Source organism: Zingiber officinale, chromosome 5B, assembly GCF_018446385.1.
Source record: "Zingiber officinale cultivar Zhangliang chromosome 5B, Zo_v1.1, whole genome shotgun sequence".
NCBI lineage: Eukaryota > Viridiplantae > Streptophyta > Magnoliopsida > Zingiberales > Zingiberaceae > Zingiber > Zingiber officinale.
The window spans coordinates 1,653,739-1,676,577 of NC_055995.1; the positions used below are offsets into that span (position 1 = coordinate 1,653,739).

The 22,839-nt window shown below is 36.1% G+C and overlaps 3 protein-coding genes across 3 annotated transcripts; 2 read left to right on the forward strand and 1 right to left on the reverse strand.

Annotated features, from left to right (window-relative positions):
* The first annotated feature begins 3,852 nt into the window (after positions 1 to 3,852).
* On the forward strand, positions 3,853 to 7,136 carry LOC121983882. Its single transcript, XM_042536559.1, has 7 exons — positions 3,853 to 4,003; positions 4,244 to 4,310; positions 4,395 to 4,456; positions 4,538 to 4,627; positions 4,709 to 4,830; positions 6,248 to 6,299; positions 6,465 to 7,136. The coding sequence occupies exons 2-7, from the start codon at positions 4,244 to 4,246 to the stop codon at positions 6,813 to 6,815; spliced, it is 744 nt and encodes a 247-aa protein (XP_042392493.1). The 5' UTR covers positions 3,853 to 4,003; the 3' UTR covers positions 6,816 to 7,136.
* Positions 7,137 to 7,223: 87 nt separating this feature from the next.
* Positions 7,224 to 10,618, reverse strand: LOC121983881 (wax ester synthase/diacylglycerol acyltransferase 11-like). The gene is made up of 7 exons (XM_042536558.1): positions 10,313 to 10,618; positions 9,545 to 10,156; positions 9,259 to 9,325; positions 9,062 to 9,162; positions 8,774 to 8,986; positions 7,739 to 7,876; positions 7,224 to 7,579 (listed from the first exon to the last, which is right to left on the reverse strand). Exons 1-7 carry the CDS (start codon positions 10,574 to 10,576, stop codon positions 7,430 to 7,432), a joined length of 1,545 nt encoding a protein of 514 aa, XP_042392492.1. The 5' UTR covers positions 10,577 to 10,618; the 3' UTR covers positions 7,224 to 7,429.
* A 1,741-nt stretch (positions 10,619 to 12,359) lies between these two features.
* LOC121983883 (probable protein arginine N-methyltransferase 1) lies at positions 12,360 to 19,325 on the forward strand. Its single transcript, XM_042536560.1, has 9 exons — positions 12,360 to 12,675; positions 13,041 to 13,051; positions 14,011 to 14,166; positions 14,671 to 14,734; positions 14,811 to 14,953; positions 17,868 to 17,955; positions 18,126 to 18,241; positions 18,322 to 18,472; positions 18,801 to 19,325. The coding sequence occupies exons 1-9, from the start codon at positions 12,465 to 12,467 to the stop codon at positions 19,004 to 19,006; spliced, it is 1,146 nt and encodes a 381-aa protein (XP_042392494.1). The 5' UTR covers positions 12,360 to 12,464; the 3' UTR covers positions 19,007 to 19,325.
* Positions 19,326 to 22,839: the final 3,514 nt, after the last annotated feature.

Here is a 22,839-nt window from a genome sequence, read left to right on the forward strand (position 1 = left end):
GAAACTCTTGTTTTAGATATTAGATCTTAATGACTGTGAACTAGTGTGAATGTTGAATGAATCACTTAACCTTCTCATTGTTTACCTCTATTAATAATCTTGATTGAGGTTTTGAATTGAAGTTTTGTTAGTTAATGAACTAGCTTCAATGGTGCATTTAAATCTGAATTAGTTGTTGTAAGCTTGATGAGGCGAAGTTGAATCATGTTTAGATGAGAATGAATCTTCTTTGAACTTATTTGTGATTGTAGAAGAATTCAATTTGAAGTGTGAATCAAATGGAAAAGCTTAATTGATCTTGTTGATGTAGTAATTCGATTTAAATTAATTTTAGAATTCATACACATTCACTAGTTATCCTTAGAAAAAAATACGACTTGGGACTCCTTGCTACAATTTTATTCTTTAGTTCAATTGAGTTCCCTATTTTATTAATTTGAAGTGCCTAGTGACATGCAAAACGACGACTATCAATTACCAAAATATGTTCCTAAAAGATACTTGATTAAGCTAATAGGAAGAAACCTATATTGGGTTCCCAAATCCTACATATAATAAATTATAATATTTTTGAAAGCTAAAATTGGCATAAAGAAGATTAAATATTTAATTTCTTTAAAAGACTTTGTTTAGAAATGATCATTGTTCCAATATCTAATAAGGTCTAGTGTCTTGTCATAGCTTAGAAGTTTTAAAATGAATGTTTAATTGACTAACTGTTAAATAATTAATTGTTATAAAAAAATATTACAAAAAACATTTGCATAAGTTATTTTTTTTATAAATGACTGTTCAACCCTATTAAAATTTTCAGATTTATTTTCAATGCTTAATTTTTTTTTTTCAAATTTGAAAAACAGTTTTTTTTTTTAAAACTTAAACTTTAATAAAATCCTGGAAAATCATTTATAATGCGCTGTCTTTATACTTTGTCTTGAATTTTTTTTCAAGTTATTTTAAAATACCTCTAGTTTTTTAATGTGATCAAGGTATACCCCTAGTTTTTTAATGTGATCAAGAGGGAGAATTAGAAGTTAAGTTAAAGGGGAGGTATATATTTCTCAAAAATATTACATATTTTCAAAACTTGCAATTTAATATTAATGTCTTTAATATTAAAAAACTTGTAATTTCATTCAATTTCTTTAATTTAATATCTTGTTTACCTTAACTTAACTTGAGTTGATCCATATCAAAAAGGAGGAGATTGTAAGTACTCCGTGATAGTTTTGATACGATCAACTAAGTCAAGTTAGGTCCTGTTGTTATTTTAATACCTTGTGTCTAAGTGTGCAGGAACTTAGGAGTGTAGAAAGTCGAGAGAAAGATGAAGCTAGCGAGAAGGATGACACGGGAGAGAGCTGACGGGCTCGGTGCGTCCGAAGGACGAGGTACTATGGAAGAGTACGCTGGCGGATGAGAAGGAGGCATGCGACGTTTCTGAGAGACGAGAAACCAGAGCGGAAGACTGCTTGAAGGCCGGAAAATGGGTTTGGGTGAACCCTATTCCGGATGACCGAAATCACCCAAGTGAGCAGAGTCGGAGAGGAAGACCCGGAGCCAACTGAGCAGAACCAGAGCGGAAGACCTGGACCAAAAAGTTAACTAAAAGTTGACTTTCTAGTCCGGGCGCCTGGACTAGAGTTTTATCCGAAACTCCATGTGTCACATTCAGTTGTGACGGGGATAAACTTTACCCCCCTGTAGGCAACTGGAACCCTTCCAGGCGTCCCGACCAATGCTATAAATATAGCCCTGATCCTAGTAGTGAAAACAATACTTGTAAATCATTTCTTTCTTGTTCTACTACTGTTTGTGAGCCATCAACATTGTAAGAGGCTACTTTGCCCAAAGGAGATCTTCATAGTGGACTTCTCTTGCCTTGGATTAGTAGTCCTCTGATTACAACCAAATAATTCTTTTTGTCTCTAATTAATTAGTTTTTTTTTTGCAAGTATTAGTTAATTAAGCTGTAAAGTTTGAGAAGAGTTTGCGTTTTTTTTTTTTTTGCATAACTATTCACCCCTCTCTAATTGGCCGCCAAGGGTCCAATATTTTTATCTTCTTGAGATGCTTTTCGACAACCAGATACATTTCCAAGTATATTTCCAATGTACTTCCAATCCTATACACTTCTCCCGATATCATTTTCCCACACAACTTAGATTTAATTTTGTCGAAGTTCTTAAGATCAATCAATATTCTAAACTCCCATCCGATGTCATTTAACTTTTTCCTAAGAATCTCGAATTCAGGTTGAGTGACAGATGCTGTCGAAGATGAATTATTTATTATTGTGATAGCCTAAAAATAATTTAAGAATAAATTCAAGAACTTTTGAATCATTAACGAGTTTAAGAAAACAAAATAAATATATATATATATATATAATATAATTATACAATACAAAATAAGAAAACAATATATATAAAATATAATTATACAATACAAAAAGTGTTAACAAGTCTCAGAATAATCGAATATATCTTAATTTAATCAATACAATTTATTTATAAAAAAAAATTTAATTTTTTTTATATATTTAAATCTACTTTATATAAATTAATAATATTTATTAAAAATTTTAAAATTTAAATTTTTATATATATATTTAAATCTGATTTATATAAATTAATCATATTTATTATTATTTTTTTAAAATTTTAAATATAATTTTTATATTTTTAAATATATTTTATATAATTTAATAATATTTATTAGAATATATTTTTTATATATTTAAATTTGTTTTATATAAATTAATAATATTTGTTAAAAAATTAAATTTTAAATATATTTTTATATATTTAATCTAAATAATTTAATTAGATTTTATGAAAGTCTATTATTAAAACTATCCTAGTTGGTAGTTGGCTGATTTAATTAAAATCTACAAATATTTATAAATCTTAAAAACTAAAAACTCACAACAATGCCATGGAGCCATCGGACATGCCGCGGGAGGCATCTAGAGCCGTCCGAAAGCATCACACGATGCCTCCGACGTGTCCGGCGGCGCCGGAAGAGTTGTGCGACATGTCTAGCGCCGCTGGAAGCATCGCGAGACGTCATCGGAAGACGCGTCTTGCGACCCTTCCGTATAGACGCGTCCTATGATGTGTCGGATGCTACAGGAGACATTTCGAATAAGTAATTTAGGGATTTTAAATTCGTCGTGGTCTGCCTATGCGGCTGGGCCGCCTAGGTCACCCGTCTTACAGATTTTCAACACGAGTGACAGACACGTAATGTCTAGCCAGTGTCTAGGATGAGTTTTAGAAAACTGAGTGCAGTCTAAGCAAACTGTCTTACACGTTACATTCAACCCAGTTGCTCAATTCTGATTCAGTTGATGTTTACTAAAGAAGCCGTTTCCAAGTTCAAAAAACCTCCGTTTAGCACTCATAAACTTGCATTGCTCTCCAGTTTTGTTCAAAGTGTTGTGCTATAGTGTTTCGATACTTATAATCAATTTTTAAATATATATATTGAACTCTAAATTTTATCACAACAAATATCGGCATTTCAAATTTTTATTGAATTTAGAATTATACATAATTTATAATTAAGATGCTATATATCCTATTGTAATATGTAAAATATTTTTTTAATTAAGGAAAAAAATCAATTATATTGCTATGCCGCGGTCTCATATTTAGAAATTTTTGCAAGATCCCAACTAATATCTAGTAATTCGGCTTAATTAGGAAAGAAATAAGAAATTTTTCCTAAAAAACCAGAATTTTTGGGAATATTCATAAAGCAACAAGTTATTTTGATTCGGTTGACGTGGACCCGATTTTAAGTAAGCCTTTTTATAGGAACCGACTCGCAACAATATCTTCTTATAAAAGCCCGTAGGCCGTATCGGAAGAGACCGAACCCTAAAGTTCTTCCCGTGCTGTCTCCACCGTATTCCCTAGAATTCGTGTCGCCAAAATCGACGGATCTTCAGGAATTCCTCCCTCCTTTCAATCCTTCACAGCAACCTCTCTGCGATCTGGTGAGTTTTCTTTCGATTCTATTGCGATGCATTTAGCCCTAGTTTGTTTTGGTGTTACAGTTTCTTTTCTTGTTGTTTGATACCTGGAGATTCCTAACTTGAAACTTTCGACCTTTTCTTTGAGTTAATTCATTTTATCAATTGTTTCGTTGATGAGTAATTTCTTTTTTATGGTTGATTCTACATATTATATATTTTGGAGGGGCATTGCTTCTTAATTTCATAGTTTTGGATGTGCAGATGGCAATGAAGGCGTTAACGAAAGAGGCAATTGCAATGACTGAGAAGAAGATGAACATGAGCTTAGGTATGCCGAGAACTTTTTCCGTTGCATCTGAAGTTATTCTATCTGAATAACTTAGTCCTAATACGACTCGCACATTTATTGTAGATGATATTATTAAAATGTCGAAGAAAAATGCTGCTAAAGGGAAAAGACCTCCGAGGCCTCCTGTGAGTGAATATATTCTTGCCAGGAAGTTTTATTTTCCTTCAAATTATTAAACAGTTGATGACAAAATTCCTTGACTTTAGATTAAAAACCAAGGCTTTCGGAATACGAATCCTTCCCATGGTAACACCGTGCTACAGGGATTCATGGATTCCAGATCTTCAATTAGACAGGTAATAACTAGTATACTGTGTTTTTCTAGAGGATGTTTATGCTGTACATTTGTTAATCTGTTGTTGACCATCGATGTTTAGGGTGTGCTTGCAAAGAGAAGGTCAAATTTTCATGGGAATCAATTCCCAGTAATCACAGAGGTGGCTAGGAAGGCTGCTGCCGTTTCTGCCCAGAACAGGATGATAAATCAGAATGGCAGAAGGTTCTTAGTCTTTTTTCCCTTTTCTATCTTTTATCTTACATTATTGTTTTCTACTATAGCACAGATTATGAAGCTTTTATGTGTCTGAATTTCTTTCAGGTAAATGTGGTTCTTATTTAAAACACACAGACTTCACATTTGTGCTATCATATTGATGTAGCTATCCACAGTTGTTTTCTGGACCCTGAGCTGTCAAGCATTTTGAACTGCACCTTCAATACCGTATTACCAAAATCTGCTCTGGTTGCATTTTTGTGGTGTTTTAGGATGCCATATTCCACCCAATGTTGGTTTTTGACCACTTGGATATCTCAAAATCATCTAGATTTTGGGTTAGGATGGATAAACATGGCTTATAAAGGATTTCTGTGCATCAAGAGTATTCGTTATTATTGGATTATGAGAAGATTGGCCTCTATCGATCCAACAATTGAAAACAAATGGAATAAATGATACATTTCTTGGTTAGATTTGGGTTGAAGGTATTATGTTTGACATATAGTTAACATGGAAGCACATGCTTATTTACACAAGTTACTGGAGTTTTCTTCGAAATGGGTGAAGCTTTCCATTGCACCTTCCTAACAAAGAATCGCAGATCAGTTCTATTGTAGAACAGTAATTTGCCCTTCAGATGTAATCAATTTCCTGATATGACACTATTTAATCTCTTCATCAAATAGATTAGTCTGCCACAAATGCCTGCTAGGTTTTGTTTTGGCATGGAATCTGTTGTTTCGGGGTGTGGATGAGGAGGATACTAATGTTTAAGCAAAAGGTGGAAGCTGAGAAGGAAACTGGCTGCTTGCTGCCTGTATCAGGGGTCTTGCATGCCGTCGGTGGGTGTAATGAAAAGTTTTGCAGACTGCCATGGCTAGAGATTATATACCTTGATCTCATTGCTGGTTTAGCCAAATCCTGCTGGTTTAATAGACATGGAATCTTCTAAGCACAGCCTGGTTTAATGTGATGAGCATTATAATGTTCTTGGTAGATGAGCCTGAAGGATTATTTTATGGAGCCTGAAGTACTGGGAGTATAAGGATCGCAAACTGTTTCAACCAACTTCAGTGGCCTATTTTTGCTTCATAGTGATGAGAAGCATGGCACTTGTTTGGCAACAGCATCCTTTCTACCTCTTTCTCAAAACACCTGCATTTGCCTCTTAAGGATGTCGTAGATCTCAAGCATGGTGATGGAGGCACAGCTGTCCCAAATCTGTTTATAATTTCCTGTCATTACCATATTACTGTGACTAGTTAATTAAACTCATTCTTTTCTTTTAAACGAATGGTAAGTTCTCAAGTGCCTTTATTGTTGGTATTCTATCTACCAGGAAGAAAATATTCTGACTCAAATTATGTTTTGCTTATAATAGTTTTATCCTCTAATTTTGAGATTGAGCTTACTGATGCAGGGTGTTGACACCAACCCTTCAAAGGAGTGCAAATGCTGGCTCCTCTAGCAAGGTAACTTCTCATGAGTGCAACTGTTAATCCTTATGTTTGATTTGATGACTTCCTTTAGCCTTTCTTTAAGGATCAATTACGGGCAGCAAATTATATTGTTGTATCTATTATATTTTGGAGGATATTATTGTTTCCTAATGTCAATTTTATGTGTTTGCCACGCAGCGGCCTCAAACCTTGGATGCACTTTTTGCAAATATGAATGAGAAGAGGATGAATTTTGTGAGCCAAAAGATTAATCCCAGAGGTAGTGTTCAGCTGGAACGCAGGTCCTTTGGTTCAAGGCAGCAACCAAGAAGAGGTGGCCCTCGCGGTGGTGTTCAGCTGATACAGAGGCCCTTTGGCTCAAGGCAGCAACAGCAAGAAAGAGTTGGCCGTGGCCCTCGAGGTGGTGTTCAGCTGGGACAAATGCGCTTCGGCTCAGGGCAGCCGCAAGGAAGAGGTGGCCCTCGTGGTGGTGCTCATCGTGGGCCTCATGCCGCCACTCGCCTTCAGTTCGGTGGCTTTGCTAAATGAGGACAAATGCATTGTTGTCCCCCATTACTAGCCTCATGTTACACATCCGTCTAGCTGCAGCAGCACAAACAGCTCTTCCTTTTTTATGTTACACTTCTAGCAAGTCTGATGATCGAACGCGAGCAGTTTTCTTAAGTTGCCTGACTCCATTGATTGTTGATCCTTTAGCTGACTTTGAATCGTTCAATATCAATGGGCTCTGTAATATTGGATTTGCAAGATGTTGCTTTTGTATATCATTGTCGGTTTCAACACTGGATTTCTGAGTGATGTATGAAAGATAGTGAGACATAATAACATAGATTTCGGTTTACCTGCGAACACAGTTTTCTTTTTTTTTTTAAATCCTAAATAACCCAATTTTTAAATGTTTTTTTTTCTAAATCATCGTGCAATTTTTTCATAATATATTATCTAGAAATTTCCTCAAAATCATCAATATTAATCTCAATGGAAGATCCAACAATAAACACGAGCAAGACATTATTAGTTCACCAGTCTCAATCAAATTATCCAAATCTTTGCAACTACACAATTGAGAAGAACCAAAATTATTGTACAACAATGAGTTTGCTGTTTATAATTAGTGAGGTATAAATGAACAAAGTTGTGCATCATAATTTTTTAGGCAGTGCTTCCTTGATGAGCTTAACGGATTCAACTATGTCAGCCAGAAGCTGGTGTGAATCTGGTATTGTGGATTCATCTACTCCAAGCACAACCCTCATCTCGTTAATGTAACTCTGGTAGTGAAGTGTGAGAGCCTGGAAGATCAATTACTAGCAATCAGAAGTTCACAGAGGATGATGCTAAACCATAAAATAAACCAGGAAGTTTATGAAATGAAATGCTTTTAAAGAATTTCAGTGAGAACTTTAAGAACATACACTAAGTTCGAGAAGGAGCTTTAGAAGACAACTTACATGCGGATGACCATATACACTGGGAGCAATATACACAATTGGGTGGCCATAGAAGCTGACTTCATCAACTGGGCCAACAATGTTCGAGTACGACAACGTTGTGTTAGAAACAAGTCCGCGAATCATTGCAACACCTGGCTGTATATTTCACAATTAAATTGTAGAATGTAGAAGATTAGTAGCTGATGTGCATCATACATAACTCAACTGAAGGCTTCAAGAATGAACTTCAGAAGACTATTATTCACAACAAATCGAAACTTATAGGTGGGTTCCTTCATGATTGAAAAAAAACAAGTAAACATTTAAATCTGAGAAGTAACAAGGTAAGATGCATAGATACGTTGAGAAGACGAATGGATACTAAAGTTTTACAATTGAGATCCACTAGAGTTGAGTTAAAGATGTAAGAGATTTGAATATTATTGGTAATATAGTTCCAAATAGAGTAGGCAGCCCTATCGATGCCCTCTCGTAAGGAACTGAAGGAAGATGCTTCCAGTCAAAGATATAGGTCCAACCACTAACTACATTCTATGCGAATAAATATATAGACCTACAATCTGTAGAAAGATCTCACAACACTGCAGAAAAAAAAAATGATTTGCTCAGCTGAAAATGTGTGTATCAAATTTCTACAGAGGCGGTTCCAACCACTAAGAATCTCAGTGAACTTAAAAAGATATAGGTCCAACCAAAAGTGACTAATTTTTTCCAAATATGTTATAGCAGCTGAAGGGAGAGAAAGCCCGCACTACTTGCAATAATGATGCAGATTGATTAACCATTACAAGATAGGTCTCCTGAGAATGTACCACCATAAGCTATCTCTTTAGAGTAGTCCCTAAAGGATGTGGATACTAAAATCACATTAGAACTTAGAAAATGATTAACTTCATCAAAAAGATAAATTTTTTAGCATGGAAGGAGGCTGTCTTTGGCTGAATGGTTATGTATTCTGGTTCATATTGAGTTAAGATTTTTAATAAATTGCCATTGAATAGGTTGCTACCTAAAATGCATTTTCAATCTTACCTTAATGCCAAACTTTCTAACACAGAAATGGGCACAGCGATATGTCAAAATGGCTTGTAAAGAGTTCTTCTTTCGCTCTGCAATTGCCTTTCCTGCACGTACGTAGTCCAATGGATCATTGTACATTATGACTGGAAACGGTAGGATAATGTAGCTAAGCAAGTTGCCCCATGCAACCCCACAATTTTTGCCATCCATCATCTCAGCCAGAGCCTATTTGCATCAAAACCATTATCAAAAATATTAATCATGAGTTACTGCATTTTTTTTTCAAGATCAAACACTCACTTGGATCCCTAGCTGAGGCCTGACATTGAACAGCATGGCTGATCGGAGTCTGATGTTTGCTGGCAGTTCCTTCTTACTATCATTCCCTTCATCTGCCTCACCTAGTAAAAACATTAACGAACAGAGATCCAAATTATGCACTAAGCCATACATATATATAATGCTGAAGCAATCTTTGGTCTAAGCAATCACCTTACCGTATCTTCTGTTGAGGTAGCGAGAGATAGAAGCAGATGTAACACCCACAAGAACATCATTTATAGTCTGAAAGATACTTGAAAAATGAGAGAGGGAGAGAAGAGACTACTTATCATATATGCAAATTGGAAAGCAATTCAGTAAAGAAACTACATGAATCAAATTTCTTGATCATTTCAAATTAGAATACATTTTTTTCTGAATAAAAGATCAAAAATTTCGCAAGTATTAATTGTTTCAGTTCGTATTTTAGCTAATTGATCACAGTGAATAGAGGAAATTTACACAATTCATCGAGTCTTTGATCTCCTTAACATCGTCAAGCCTCAGGGTGCGATGGACGAAGCGCTTGCGGCGGAGCTCCGTACCCGCGCCGCCCTTCAACGGCGTCGGCGTGTCCTTCAACCACGCGGACGAGGCCAAAAGGTCGAACAAATCCGCCGCCGTGTTCCACGTGAGCACGATCAAGGCCCACAGAAAGAGGATCGCGTTGAGGAGAGCGTTGGAGCGGGGCGGAGGCGGCAGCGGGAGGCGTGGCTGGGGGAGGGTCGGGAGGGAGGTCGGATCGGCGGTGCGACGAGTGCAGGCGAGGAGGAGGGAGATGAGGGAGAGTCCATCGCCGAGGGAGTGGTGGATGCGGAAGACGGCGACGGCTGCGGCCTCGGAGGTGCGGAGGTTGAGTACGTGCAGCTCCCAGAGGGGCCGAGAGGCGTCCATGGGAGGAGCGGCGGAGAGATTGGATACGTAGTCCTCCACCACCTTGTCGGCGGAAGAGGCGCTGCCGCCGATGCCTTCGCCGGAGCTATCCGCGCCGAGATCAGGAACGACGACGTGGTCGTCGATAACGACCTTCGTGCGCACCCATTTCAACTTCTCTCCACTGTCGTCGCCGGCCACCTGATCCGGTTTTATCGCCGGTCAAAACCCAAATCAACACAAACAAAAATACACAATTCATCTTCGAGGTCCGATTTTAGTTTCCTCTTACAAATTCCATTTCTACCAATCGTGAGAATATTTCAAACAGATAGAAATTAGAGGCGGTGGCGTTACAAGGACGCTGGAGAAGCGGGGGTGGCGGACGAGGGTGGAGACGAGGCCAGACTTGACGGCGTCGACGTCGATGGGGACGCCGATCCCCAGCGCGGCGACGATGTAGCAGTCGAAGCGGCGCTGGCGGAACAGCAGCCCTGCCGGGCTCACCGGCTCGGCCGCATCTCCTCCCACGGCTCCATCGCCGAAGCCGGAGCGGCCGACGACGGTTCCGATTGACCTGCTGTGGGTCAACGGCGGTGGTCTCCTCTTGGTGGACTCCATGGATCACGGCGGCGCCTCCTTCTGCTCGATAGAGTTGAAGGAGCAGATTAGAAAGTAGTTCTGAATTTAATGCACTCGCTGTGGGAGAATTTCATTTTACCCCTCATAGTTTTTGCTTTTATAAGGCTTTACCAAAATATCAGCTCACTCTTCACAGTTTGTTACGTGCAAGCGATTTCAACGAATACTTTATTTATTAGAGGTCGTAAATTTTGTAATAATAAATATTATAATTACTGAGAATATGCCACGCTAATATTTAAATAAAAAAGGCTAAAAATAAATTTGGAAATCGATCTTTAAATATTGAGAATATGTCATGCTCATATCATACTTTAAATAAATAATTTATTTTTCAATAAATAATTGACTTCTAATTATTAAGTTACTTAATGACCATAAAGTTCTAAAATGAATATCTTTACATTTTTAGTATTTTAAAAATTTATTTATGTTTTGAAAATTAAGCGTCTCTTTTCGTAAATTTAAAATATGATATGTATTTTTTTTCAGTATCTATATGCGTATTTTTGATAAATTATATTTATTTTTTAATAAAAAAATAATTATGCACACCATGTGGTTGCCTTGGAATAAGGACAAATAATTATTGACAACACAAAATGCTTTCTATATTTTAAAATAAATTTGCATATATTTTTTAATTTAATAATGATCAATTACTTTATATCTGTATAAACTTTCCCATTTTACCCCCTTTTTCATGTAATATTAACAATAAAATTTCATGCAATTAATTAGTTAGTTTGATATGATATTTCAAACTCACTCGCAATGATCTTGTAAAAGAAAAATATATTTTTGGATTGTTAGTTTACATTAACCACATAAAAATAAAAAAATAAAAGAAAACCAAAAATTTGTTGGGAGAAACATTTTTTTTCAGATAATCTTTTACGATTTGTTTATCCCAATGCTCCAGTTAATTTATGGGAAAATTTACATGTAATCCTCGTTGACAAACATAATTTTACATGTACTCCCCAATGAAAAAAATCATTATTTTCACTCCCTAGTTTAATATGATATTTTAAGTATAAAAAGTCTAAAAATGAGTTTAATTCTTCTTAAATTTAGTACATTAAACTAGAATTTAATATATTTTCTATCAAATTGAGCACGATTCTTTTTCCACCTCAATTAGATAGAAAATATACTAGATTTTTTTTAAATGGTATTCAATTGGATGAAAAATATACTAGATTTTCTTTAAATTGTACTGAATTTAGGAGGAATTATATTAAGTAGGAAAAAAATCGTACTCAATTTAATAGAAAATATATTCGAGTCTACTTTAAAGTGTGGAATTTAATAGGAATTATACTCATTTTTAGACTATTTATACCTAAAAAATCTTAGGGGCAATTAGGTCACAATATTTATATGAGAAAGTTGAAGCAAATAAAACTTTACACGTAGGGAGTGGAAATAAAGTTTTTTATGAGTGAGGATTACATACAAAATTCAAATCGTGATTAAAAATTTTTCTCTACTTTACTCTTAATTTATCTTTAAATCAATATAGAACATGAATAATTTTGATCTCAAAATTTTATATAATAATATCTCATATCTTAATGATGGTACGAAAGGAGACGCATTCGCAGGGAGACCCAAAATGCAAAGAGTGACGCAAAGTTCGTGATCTTGAGAATTTAGAGTAGTCACGTTAGTAAATTCATCGGTGTCAAATTTTGCTAAATGGGTTAAACCAAGGTTGGTTCGAGGATGGACCGACAGGTTCAAACCCGCGAACTCGAGCGAGAAGCGTACGCCTCCGAATCAAAAGTCAAAACCCTAACCTGCGCTTCTCCCTTCTCTGTCTCTGTCTCTCTCTCTCTCTCTCTCTCTCTCTCTCAACACTTCCATGGGGCGGCGACAAAGCGGCGGCACGAAAGCCGACGGCCAGAAAAGCCATGGCCTCGCCCAGGGCACAGCCTGCGTCGAGGGAGACAGAGTGGGGGTGGACGACGAGGAGATGGAGGAGAAGGCCGAGAGCTCCAACCTCGACGACTCGCCGTTGATCGGCGCGGACAACACCAGCGCCGACTACTACTTCGATTCCTACTCCCACTTCGGTACCGCTCATTCTCTCCTACCTCAATTTTAATTCAATGTATTAGCTTTTTGCCGTAAATATTAAGGTCAAATGCTGAAAAAAAGAGTTTTTCCTCTTATTATGGGTTAATTGCTATTTTTTATATACTTTATAGCTTTTACGAATCTATCACATATTTTTAAAAATAATTAATCCTAGTGTATAACCTCGGCGTTGTATCAAAAGATCATTTGAATTATTATTGGGGAAGCCAGAACAAATACATTCTAGGTGTTTTTTTTTTTTTTTTTTGTCTAGAAACTTTTAAGTTTATTTTTGTCATAATTTAAGCATCAGCAAGTTAACTACGGGAACTGACTCCTTATTTTGTCTTTCTGTTTGCAGGTATCCATGAAGTAAGTTATTCACTTCTGATTCATGAGCTACTACTGGTTGTCATCTTGTGTATGTGGTGGTGTAATATTTCTATTTTGTGAAATTCTTAATATTATTGATTATTTTTTAAAATAAAAAAATGGCTTATGTTTATGCAGGCAAACAGTTTGATTGTTTGTTTCTGATCCTTGTGTTGGTAATCACTTGCAGATAAAATAAAAGGGAGACAATAATACTCATCAATATTATCTGCTTTCTCTTGTTATGATTCTCTGCAACTTTTTCCCCAAATTTTTTCTGACAATAGACATCAACCTCCAGTTATAGTGATTTGCTAGTAGCTGAATAGTATTTGATTGGTTCGGAGATCATCACGATCTTATCATGCGTAGAAGGGTTATTACAAGATAATAATAAACCTTATTAGGCATGACAAGTGGTCAAGGGATGCGGCACATTTGAGAAACATAAGATTAAATGTATGGGATAGAGCCTCAATAAGTTTGATCTACCTATGTGTTTTATAATATTTGCCTAATATTTTTAGTGAACATCTATTTTGTATAAATTGTCTCCTATGCTAAGTAGGTTACTCGGAAGCACTCAGATGTTTTTTTTTTATTGTTTATGCACATTTAAGCGCTACTGTTGACAAAAAAGTTCTGTTATTTCTTTGGGATATTTAGTAGCCTAAACTAAATGTTGAAAGGGATGCATCTGTTTGACATGAACTTCTTGGTCTGTGCCATAGAAGCATACTTAGTCTGCTGTTATATGCTTAAATGGTTAGTATATTTGTTTAGTTGATTCATACTGATATAAAAATTTCTGGACATCATGGATGATAGTAGGATTTTCATCTCTTTTAATTGTCTGTTGTTATTTCCTTTTGCTTTCTTTTATGCTCTTTTGAAATCATTTATCTTTGTTTTTTTTAATTTTGATGCACTGGATTCCCTTTACTTTCTTTGTCCCACAGGAAATGTTAAAGGACGTTGTTAGGACAAAAACATATCAGAATGTTATTTATCAGAATACATTTCTATTCAAGAACAAGGTCGTCCTTGATGTGGGTGCAGGAACAGGAATTTTGTCTCTGTTTTGTGCTAAAGCAGGGGCAAAACACGTATATGCAGTAAGTCATTTTCTGAATTACCTTCTCTGGAATGAATTAGGTGCATCAATAGTTGGAAATCATATCATATCTGTGAAATGAGCTATCGTGTAATGGGAAAATGACAGTTATTCCCTAACTAGTTCTAGATATGTAGAACTGTTCTTTGAAAATCTTGAAAGGGTTTTTTCCCTAGTAGATTATAATTTTCTTTCCTGTTTTGTGCGAATTTCTGGACCTCCATGTGACTTAGATCAATCATGCTGCTCGACAAAGTATATACAGAAAGTAATCACAAGTATAGAATGCATGACTGTGGAGTTTTAAGTGTCCTCCTTTTTCTTCTTGTGTCCTTCCATGAACTAGGTTAGCTAGTTCCTACTTTCATTGTGCTTTCGAATACAATATTTTGTTTGGAACATGAAACAACAAAAAGGATTCGTTCCTGTACTGATTAGTTTTTCTACTTACTTTTTATTATTCCCCTGATTTGATTGGTGTTATTGGGTTAAATCTGATGTGCAGGTGGAATGCTCTCAAATGGCTGACATGGCAAAAGAAATAGTTCGAACTAATGGATATTCTGATGGTGACCAGTGATTCTATATTTGATGATTGTACTCCTAAGTTCCATCTTACTTATTTGTCATATTTTATCTATACAGTTATAACTGTGCTAAAAGGGAAAGTTGAAGAGATTGAGCTTCCTGTGGCTCATGTAGATGTTATCATCTCTGAGTGGATGGGCTATTTCCTGTTGTTTGAGAACATGCTAAACACAGTTCTTTATGCGCGTGATAAATGGCTTGTAAGTGATATTCCAGTCTGTTTCCATTTCCCTAAACATCAAATTTGCATTTTTATTCATTGTTGTGATCGTACCTACTTAGTCTTTATATGGTGCTTGGTTATGTTTACTAGTCAATATAATTGCTCTTAAGTCTGATTAAAAACTCGATGGTCTATAGTCTATATAGGCTAAACATAATGACAGTATCGAACCTTCCTCTTAATCTTCAATTTATTTTGTTGGTTCTTGAAAATTTTGTCAAAGCAGGTAAGCTTGCTTTGTGTGCACAACTAGCATGATGACCACATTTGATGTCCACTAATGATACATCAAAATTCATGTGCAACTTCTCAAAGGCAAAATATAATGATCAATGAAACACGGATCACATCATTGTTTCAAATTGCTGATTGGTATCTGTTGGCATCCTTGAAACTTATTGTTCCAATAATTGATTTTTATTATTGATATTGTTAGGCATCGGTAAATGTCAATATACCAAACTTGCCGACATAGTTATACTGGCATCAATTGATATAGGTTTGTGGATGGTATCCAAAATTGACTGAGATAAAAAATTTAACCAAGGTAGGAATATTCACAACGACGCCAAAGAGGACCAGTTATACTATGGTGAGAGAAACGCAGATGAATTTATATCGTCTATTTGTGCCAGTTTCATTCTACTTGTGCCAATCTAATTCAACTCCTAATGGTTCATTTAGAGATATTTATGCACATATAGGGAAACTAGTTTCAATATTGGATTTCCTTGGAGCATTATGTAACCTGACTTTGGAAAATTATGGACCGACCTTATTAGAATGTTGTAAGAATCAATACTCTTTATCTGTTGCACAACATTCATTGTGGTATTAGGAAAAAAAACAATTACTACAAGATGCTTACTATAGTTTTATAACGTTTTGCTTTAAAAATTTAATTTAATTGACTCTCTAATTTTTATAGGCTTATATTTGGAGATGTAAACAAAGTATCAGATTAAAATTCATGAGTTGATCTTGGGTTGTCACAAACTTTAGGATAGAATGATGCTCTGGTCCTTGCATCCCGTAACTTCATAATTCAAAAGAACACATGCGAAATTTTTCCCTCAAATTGTTTGTTCACAAAATTTATAAATGATCTTTTTATAAAAAAAAACCCAACATGTAATACGAGTCAAGACTCAAGACTGCTCTGCAGGTCTAGAATATTAAGTTATTTTTTTAAAAAAATAACAATTAGTGGAAAATTCACTATAAGCCTAACAGTTCATTATCTGCAAAATTACAGAAACAACAAAATATACTTTCTTTTTCATTTCTGAAACAGAAGAGCATAAATAATTAATAAAAATCAGAAAATAGTTACTCAAATATCTAAATTGAATATTCATTAATACTTGAAAGGAACAACCCTTCTTTACTAAATAGTAGCCATTATTAGTTAATAAGAATCACATCCTTTAGCTCTTACCAGAACATAATGTCTCATAAAATTCAATGTACATTAAAATGCAAAAATAATGAACTAAATATATAAAAAAGACAATGCGATGAATCTCAAGATCCATATTGAACCTTACCCTTACTCGGATTTAGCCATTAATTGAACTGACTCTTCTCTCTGTTTGACTTGAGAATTAATCCTTACCCTTGCAAAATTTCATTCAGTCACCAAAATTGAATCAAATCTTCATTCAATTATAATCGAAACCCAATTAATAATAAAGCCCAGCAATATTCAAGACTCATGGGAGTATTTATATGTTAAATCAAATATTGAAATTGAATTCAAAACATAACACATTGCTCATAAATCACGAATCAGTCATACAAAACATAAATCTATGAATTAATCAAATAATAAATAAAAATAAGTCTAGGCACAAAAGTGATGCACGTATTTTTAGTGTTTGGTAGCTTAACATGCTGCATGCATTAGGCCAAAAAACAGTTTTAATTTACAAACTATTCTTTTGAAGATTTGAAAATAATTTTTTGAACCAAGAATCATCAGCTGTACTAATATTTTTTATTCGATTCAGCTCAATGGTTTTGAATGCTTGTGGTGGTGGTGAGATTATATAACATCATCAATATTTTATAAAAAAGAATAAAAATCATAATATCTATACGATAATATATATACTTAGTTTGTAAAAACAATTTAGATTGTCTGACCACATTAAGTCATGCCATGTTAGGTTAAAAATTGAAAAATAAAATATATAAAATTTTTAAAAATATTATTAGCTTGAGTAATTTATGAAATAAAACTAAGATGGATAGACTGAGGATTGGTTGACATTGGGTAGTGGTACTTGTTATATGGACTAAATATGATATGTTTTATATATATTGAACTACCACAAAATGCAATATCTTACTCTAATCATTCAAGCAGATATTATTTGGTAAAGCTTATGAATTTCAGGATATAAATGACATGTATTATGAATTTTAATGAAAAAAAACAAGAGTGCCTTTGTTGCTAATATCCTTATTCAGTGATTTGAAAAGATGTATAATCTCCGGTAATTTTGTAATCTAGAACCATCAGAGCTAGGAAGTAGGGTAGAGGTGAGGAGAGGGAAAACTGGACTAGAGAGAAGAGAGGATAAATCCAAAGTAGAATAACTCCTTATGATCAAAATGGAACGCCAAGTATGGTACAAAAGATGCCTTATGTAGACATTCCCATTAAGTCTATCAAACTCTCCACTGAACCCACTATCTGATTGCACCAATTACTAATACAAACTAATTAAATTCCTGCATCATTGCCTTTTCTTTTGTCTTGAAAGTGTTTAAATTTTTGTTGTTTTTGTGGTGTTCAACAAAGATGTATTGTTACTAGGCTCGCTCACTTATAAGGCTAATACAGGCAAAACATTAGTTTTATGTCTCTTGGTTCATTCTTCTTCCAGATCAATGATGGCGTTATCTTACCAGACAAAGCTTTACTATTCTTGACAGCAATTGAGGATGCTGAATACAAAGAAGATAAGATTGAGTGTGAGTCTTTGTAGTCCTTTCAGTGCTATAGAATTCTAATTATTCCTTTTAGATTCTAATAATTTTCTAATTATTCCAAGCATTTTTTTATGGTCTTATCCTGGCAGACTCTGTTTTGTCACATTTAAAGTGATTTTCTGTTTCTGTTCGAACTATGTTCCTTCTTCCAGTTTGGAACAATGTGTATGGTTTTGATATGAGCTGCATCAGGAAGCAAGCTATGGCTGAACCACTCGTTGATACTTTTGATCCAAAACAAATTGTTACCTCTGATGTCTTAGTTAAGGTGATTTCTGTTACTGTCTCTCTTTCTATCATATGGTTGAATACTAACCCCATGGCAATATTTCCGGTTGATTCTTATAGACAATGGATATTTCTGAAATGGCATCTGGTGATGTGTCCTTCACGGCTCCTTTCAAACTAATAGCACAACGTGATGATTACATACATGCATTTGTGGCATACTTTAATGTCCTGTTCACTCAATGTCACAAGGAGATAAGCTTTTCTACCGGTAAGGTTTCATACTTAAAGGTAGTCATTATAAATTGTTAACGTATCTACCTTTTTGTACTTATGATTTGATTAATTGGTTTTTATGATTCAAGCTATCAATAACTTCATAAATACTAAGGTTGAGCAGAAAGTTCTTTTAGAATGTTGATCAATTGTAGATGCTCAGAATAAATAATTACCTGTTCAATTGTAGATGACGTTTGAAATTTCATCCATATTTATGAATGTGGGTTAATGTGAAGTAGGAATATTTGTAATCCATGCTTGTTCCTATTTCCATCGATTTTCTTACAAGCTTAACAAAGCATACAATCTGTTTTGTATAGGCCCGAGATCAAAGGCTACACACTGGAAACAAACCGTTCTTTACCTTGATGAAGTTCTAACGATTTGCGAGGATGAAGTAATCGAAGGGAGTATAACTGTAGAGCCCAATAAGAAGAACCCGCGGGATCTGGAGATTACAATCAACTATTCTTTAAATGGGAAACATTGTCAAGTTTCTCTAACTCAACACTATAAAATGAGATAGCTGGAGTTTTTACCGATGAAGTAAACAATGATTTATGTAGGCTCTCATGCTTGGAAGTTGAAATTGTTGTGTTAAAATTATACTGTAGCAGTTGATAAGATTTTAGGAAATTATATCGTCCTTTTGGAGCAAAAGAAATTATATCATCCTTGTTGATTAAGATAAGAGAAACATTAGAGATATTATTCGATGCTTCTTGTCACAGGATGGTTGTATCATGTATGGTTTTGAGACATGGGGTGTTGAGACATGTTATTGTAACATGGGGTATATGAGATTTGGGGTTGAAATTTGATACATTCTAGTATGCTTTCCTTCATGTTCTAGTATGCTTTCCTTCATGTTTTAACCATCGACACTAATAGTTAGTAGTTATGGAGTGTTTCTTTCTGATTGTGTATTGGGAGAATGAACGATGGGCCCACATCATAATCACTAGTAATGGTTGAAGAAGGAGATAGTTTAAGAGCATCTTCAATGCAAGTTTTTTAAAAGATTTGTAAAGTTAAAAATGTCCTAAGACACGCCCTCTTCGGCGATAGCATAGAGATGCGTTTAGAAAACACTTTCTTCAAAAGGTGGGCGGCCTCCTGCTAATGCTTCTTGATCTTCCACTTGTCGTTCTATTCTTAATGTAGCAAAGGATTTGGGTTTGGAAGCCGCTTATGGAGTAAAGTTCATGTTCGTACCTTATCCAACTAAGTTTTTATTATTGTTGTTGTTGAAAGACAAGCTGCTCTTTCAACCCACGGTGATCTCCCGTCTATCGACACCCAATGCGGTTACAGATTCTCCTTTCTTACTTTACAGGGTCCAAGTCCCTGTTCTAGCCCTTCGATCCACCTTGGTTCCGACAACGTTCTTCTTGGTCGTCGTTTCTCCAAAAATTTCAAGTTTTCCAGCCACTTTCTTAGCCAGATAATCTAGAATTAGCTCGTCTATGGAAGGAAACGGTAATCGATTGGCACCACCCATTCTGCCTCCTCTTTGCATCGCCATCTATGATGATGCGACGATGAAGGGGGGCCACCAAGTACGGGTCAAGAGTGGAGATAGCAGCCTGTGTGGAGGTCAAAGTCAAGACGGTCAACGTCATGAAACCGATAGACTCACCAAAGATGAGTTGAGCGGAGGTCCACTGCAATTGCCAATCGGACATGAAGTGTCCAATCGACAAGTAGCTTGTTCGAGTAGAGTGCATGTACGACCAAGAGCACTATGCCAAGAACATCAGATGCTCATCATGAAGTGGAGGAATGCTAAGGCAACCAAGGCGCTGGTCTGGTCGGGCGGAAACAATCAACTAAGCTAAGGGATTATAAAGCGGACCGATTGATGTCGATAGGGCGGGAATACCCGGCCGAGTGGCTCCTCCGCTCGGCCAAACAATGGGACCCCTTTTATATCTCTTAATATCTATTTGAGAGGTAATGCTGCTGATAACAAGGCATGGTCAATTGACGGATCGTACGACAAAAGCTTCCACTATCGCATCAAGAATTTACATGCTCTATTAAGGTATGGTGCCAGAGATAATTTCTTGATAAGTCTTTTCATAGGATAGTTAGGGAAGCATGCTCGCCTTGAGGCACGTGCATGTCGCCCGTGAGGGTGCTATATAAAGGGGGGTCCATATATCGGCGGAGGTATGCGTTATTTACTATTTACGAAAATAGGTACATATGTATAAAAACAGTTTTGAGAGGAAAAACTCTCAAACCGAATGCCAAACACATACATCATAGCTAGGAGTCTATCCTCTACAATCGAGGTAAATCCTTTGATCATCACTCAATTCATTTACATGGTAATGCACTCAAAGGAACCACACCATCACAACCAAAGTCAAAACACCAACCAATCACTCACTCACAGCATATCACAACACCATGATCATAAAACAAAGTCAAACTAACCACCAATCACTTACTCACACAACATCATGACATGCAATTCAAATGACAATCAAACAACGTGAGCAAGCATAACCGAAGTGTGGAGCAAGTGATGTTCGGCCATGGGAAATCACGGACATGAGCAATTGCACAAACAATGGCTGCAAAATACGGGTAGCAAACAGAAAGCATCCCTTCATATAACATCGTCCCACTTTTAGCAAGTAGTCAGCTATCAACAGATTTGTCGTATTTTTACCGTGAGCTATTTGCTACGGACTAGATAGATCCTTATGGTGGATCTATGAACCCTTTTGGACTTTTTGGTAAAACCCCAGCCATCAACGGATTTGGTGCTGTCTTTACCGCGAGTCGTTTGCTGCAGACTAGATAGATCATTATGGTGGATCTATTCACCCTCTTGGGCTTTTTAGCAAAGCCTCAACCATCAACGGATTTGGTACTATCTTTACCGCGAGCTCTTTGCTGCGGATTAGATAGATCAATTATGATGGATCTATTCACCATCTCTCCCATGCCCCCAACACACATCCTCTCACAAGTCAACATTTTGACTCTCACCACCAATCACAAGACATGCATAAGTCAGCATTTGAACTAGCTTGCATATACTCAAGTCTTCAACATACCTTGCATGCACACACACAAACCATGAGTCTTCAATTCCACGAACAGTAGAGATAGCTTCAAAAGCACGGATAACAACAGAAGCTACAAAACCACAAACATCTTTAGTCTTCAAATCCACGAACAGTATAGGTAGCTTCAAAAACTTGGATAGCATAAAAAGCTTCAAAACCACGGACATCCAAAACCAGCGGACAACAAACTCCTCACGGATAACAATCACTTCAACTTTACATAAGTCCACAAAACGATAAACATGAATTTGAATCTTCCGCAACATCCTATCAATATCAGGAGTCATTCGCTCATAGCGATATCTGTTACGAGATTTCGACAAAACATATATCATACAAGAAACTCCAAAATATCGAGCTTTCATTTTCCAACTTGCACCTTTATAGTGCTGACCGAGAATGTGGAATAGCTCCACCACTGAGTTAACATTGACAGGGCACTCAAAGAATAAGTGGTCATTCGACTCGTCTTGGCCGTGGCAAAGCACACATGTCTTGTTTTCCTCATATGACAATCTATCAGTTGTTTGTAGCCTCCCATGGGCAAGTAACCAAAGAATGAATCGATGTTTCGGCATAATCTTCGACCTCCAAACCAATGATGCCCACGACACTTCAGGACCTCTCGGCATAAAGAAGTCATATGCATTTGTTGTCCTATTTTTCCCCGTCGCAAACCACTCAACCATCAATATGTTCGCCTCTCCACTTCCACTTGTAACCCCTTGGATTTTGTTCCGAATGCCCACAAGTCTTTTGATAAGCGGAGAGCCCAAGGCTTTGATCTCCCATTGTCAAAAATTAACCCCTTTGAGATAATGATGGTGCATCCATCTTACCCATAGCGAATCCACATTAGTTTGTATCGCCCATAGTGTTTTGCTAAGAAGAGCCTCATTCCATGCATGAAGGTTGCGAAGTCCATAACCATCATTTTGTTTTGAAAGACATAAAGTGACCCAAGAAATAGGAGGATACTTTGAAGACCACACAAATGCACGACATCTACTTTTGATCTTGTCAATGGCACCACCGGGAATGGGGAGCATAGAAAGTCAATAACACTTCACTCCTTGAAGCACCGTCTTCACCAACTCTAAGCGCCCCGCATAAGATAAGGTATGCTTTGACCAAGAATTAATCTTCTTTGTAATAGTATCAAGTAATGTTCCATAATTTGCAATCTGCAACTTCTCTGCTGCTAGTGGAATCCCCAAGTACCGGAATGGAAATGTACCCTCTTGGAACCAATAAGTTGGAGCAATCAGTCCTTCAT

Bases quoted from the DNA above. Each gene is read 5' to 3' on its own strand.
- LOC121983882 (XM_042536559.1), top strand. From the start codon at position 4,244: ATGGCAATGAAGGCGTTAACGAAAGAGGCAATTGCAATGACTGAGAAG. The intron at 4,628-4,708 runs GTAATAACTAGT...ATCGATGTTTAG, and splicing joins CCAGATCTTCAATTAGACAG to GGTGTGCTTGCAAAGAGAAG. The intron at 6,300-6,464 runs GTAACTTCTCAT...TTTGCCACGCAG, and splicing joins ATGCTGGCTCCTCTAGCAAG to CGGCCTCAAACCTTGGATGC.
- LOC121983881 (XM_042536558.1), bottom strand. From the start codon at position 10,576: ATGGAGTCCACCAAGAGGAGACCACCGCCGTTGACCCACAGCAGGTCA. The intron at 10,157-10,312 runs GTAACGCCACCG...AAACCGGATCAG, and splicing joins CCCGCTTCTCCAGCGTCCTT to GTGGCCGGCGACGACAGTGG. The intron at 9,326-9,544 runs GTAAATTTCCTC...AGTATCTTTCAG, and splicing joins TCAAAGACTCGATGAATTGT to ACTATAAATGATGTTCTTGT.
- LOC121983883 (XM_042536560.1), top strand. From the start codon at position 12,465: ATGGGGCGGCGACAAAGCGGCGGCACGAAAGCCGACGGCCAGAAAAGC. The intron at 14,954-17,867 runs GTAAGTGATATT...TTCTTCTTCCAG, and splicing joins ATGCGCGTGATAAATGGCTT to ATCAATGATGGCGTTATCTT. The intron at 17,956-18,125 runs GTGAGTCTTTGT...TCCTTCTTCCAG, and splicing joins CAAAGAAGATAAGATTGAGT to TTTGGAACAATGTGTATGGT.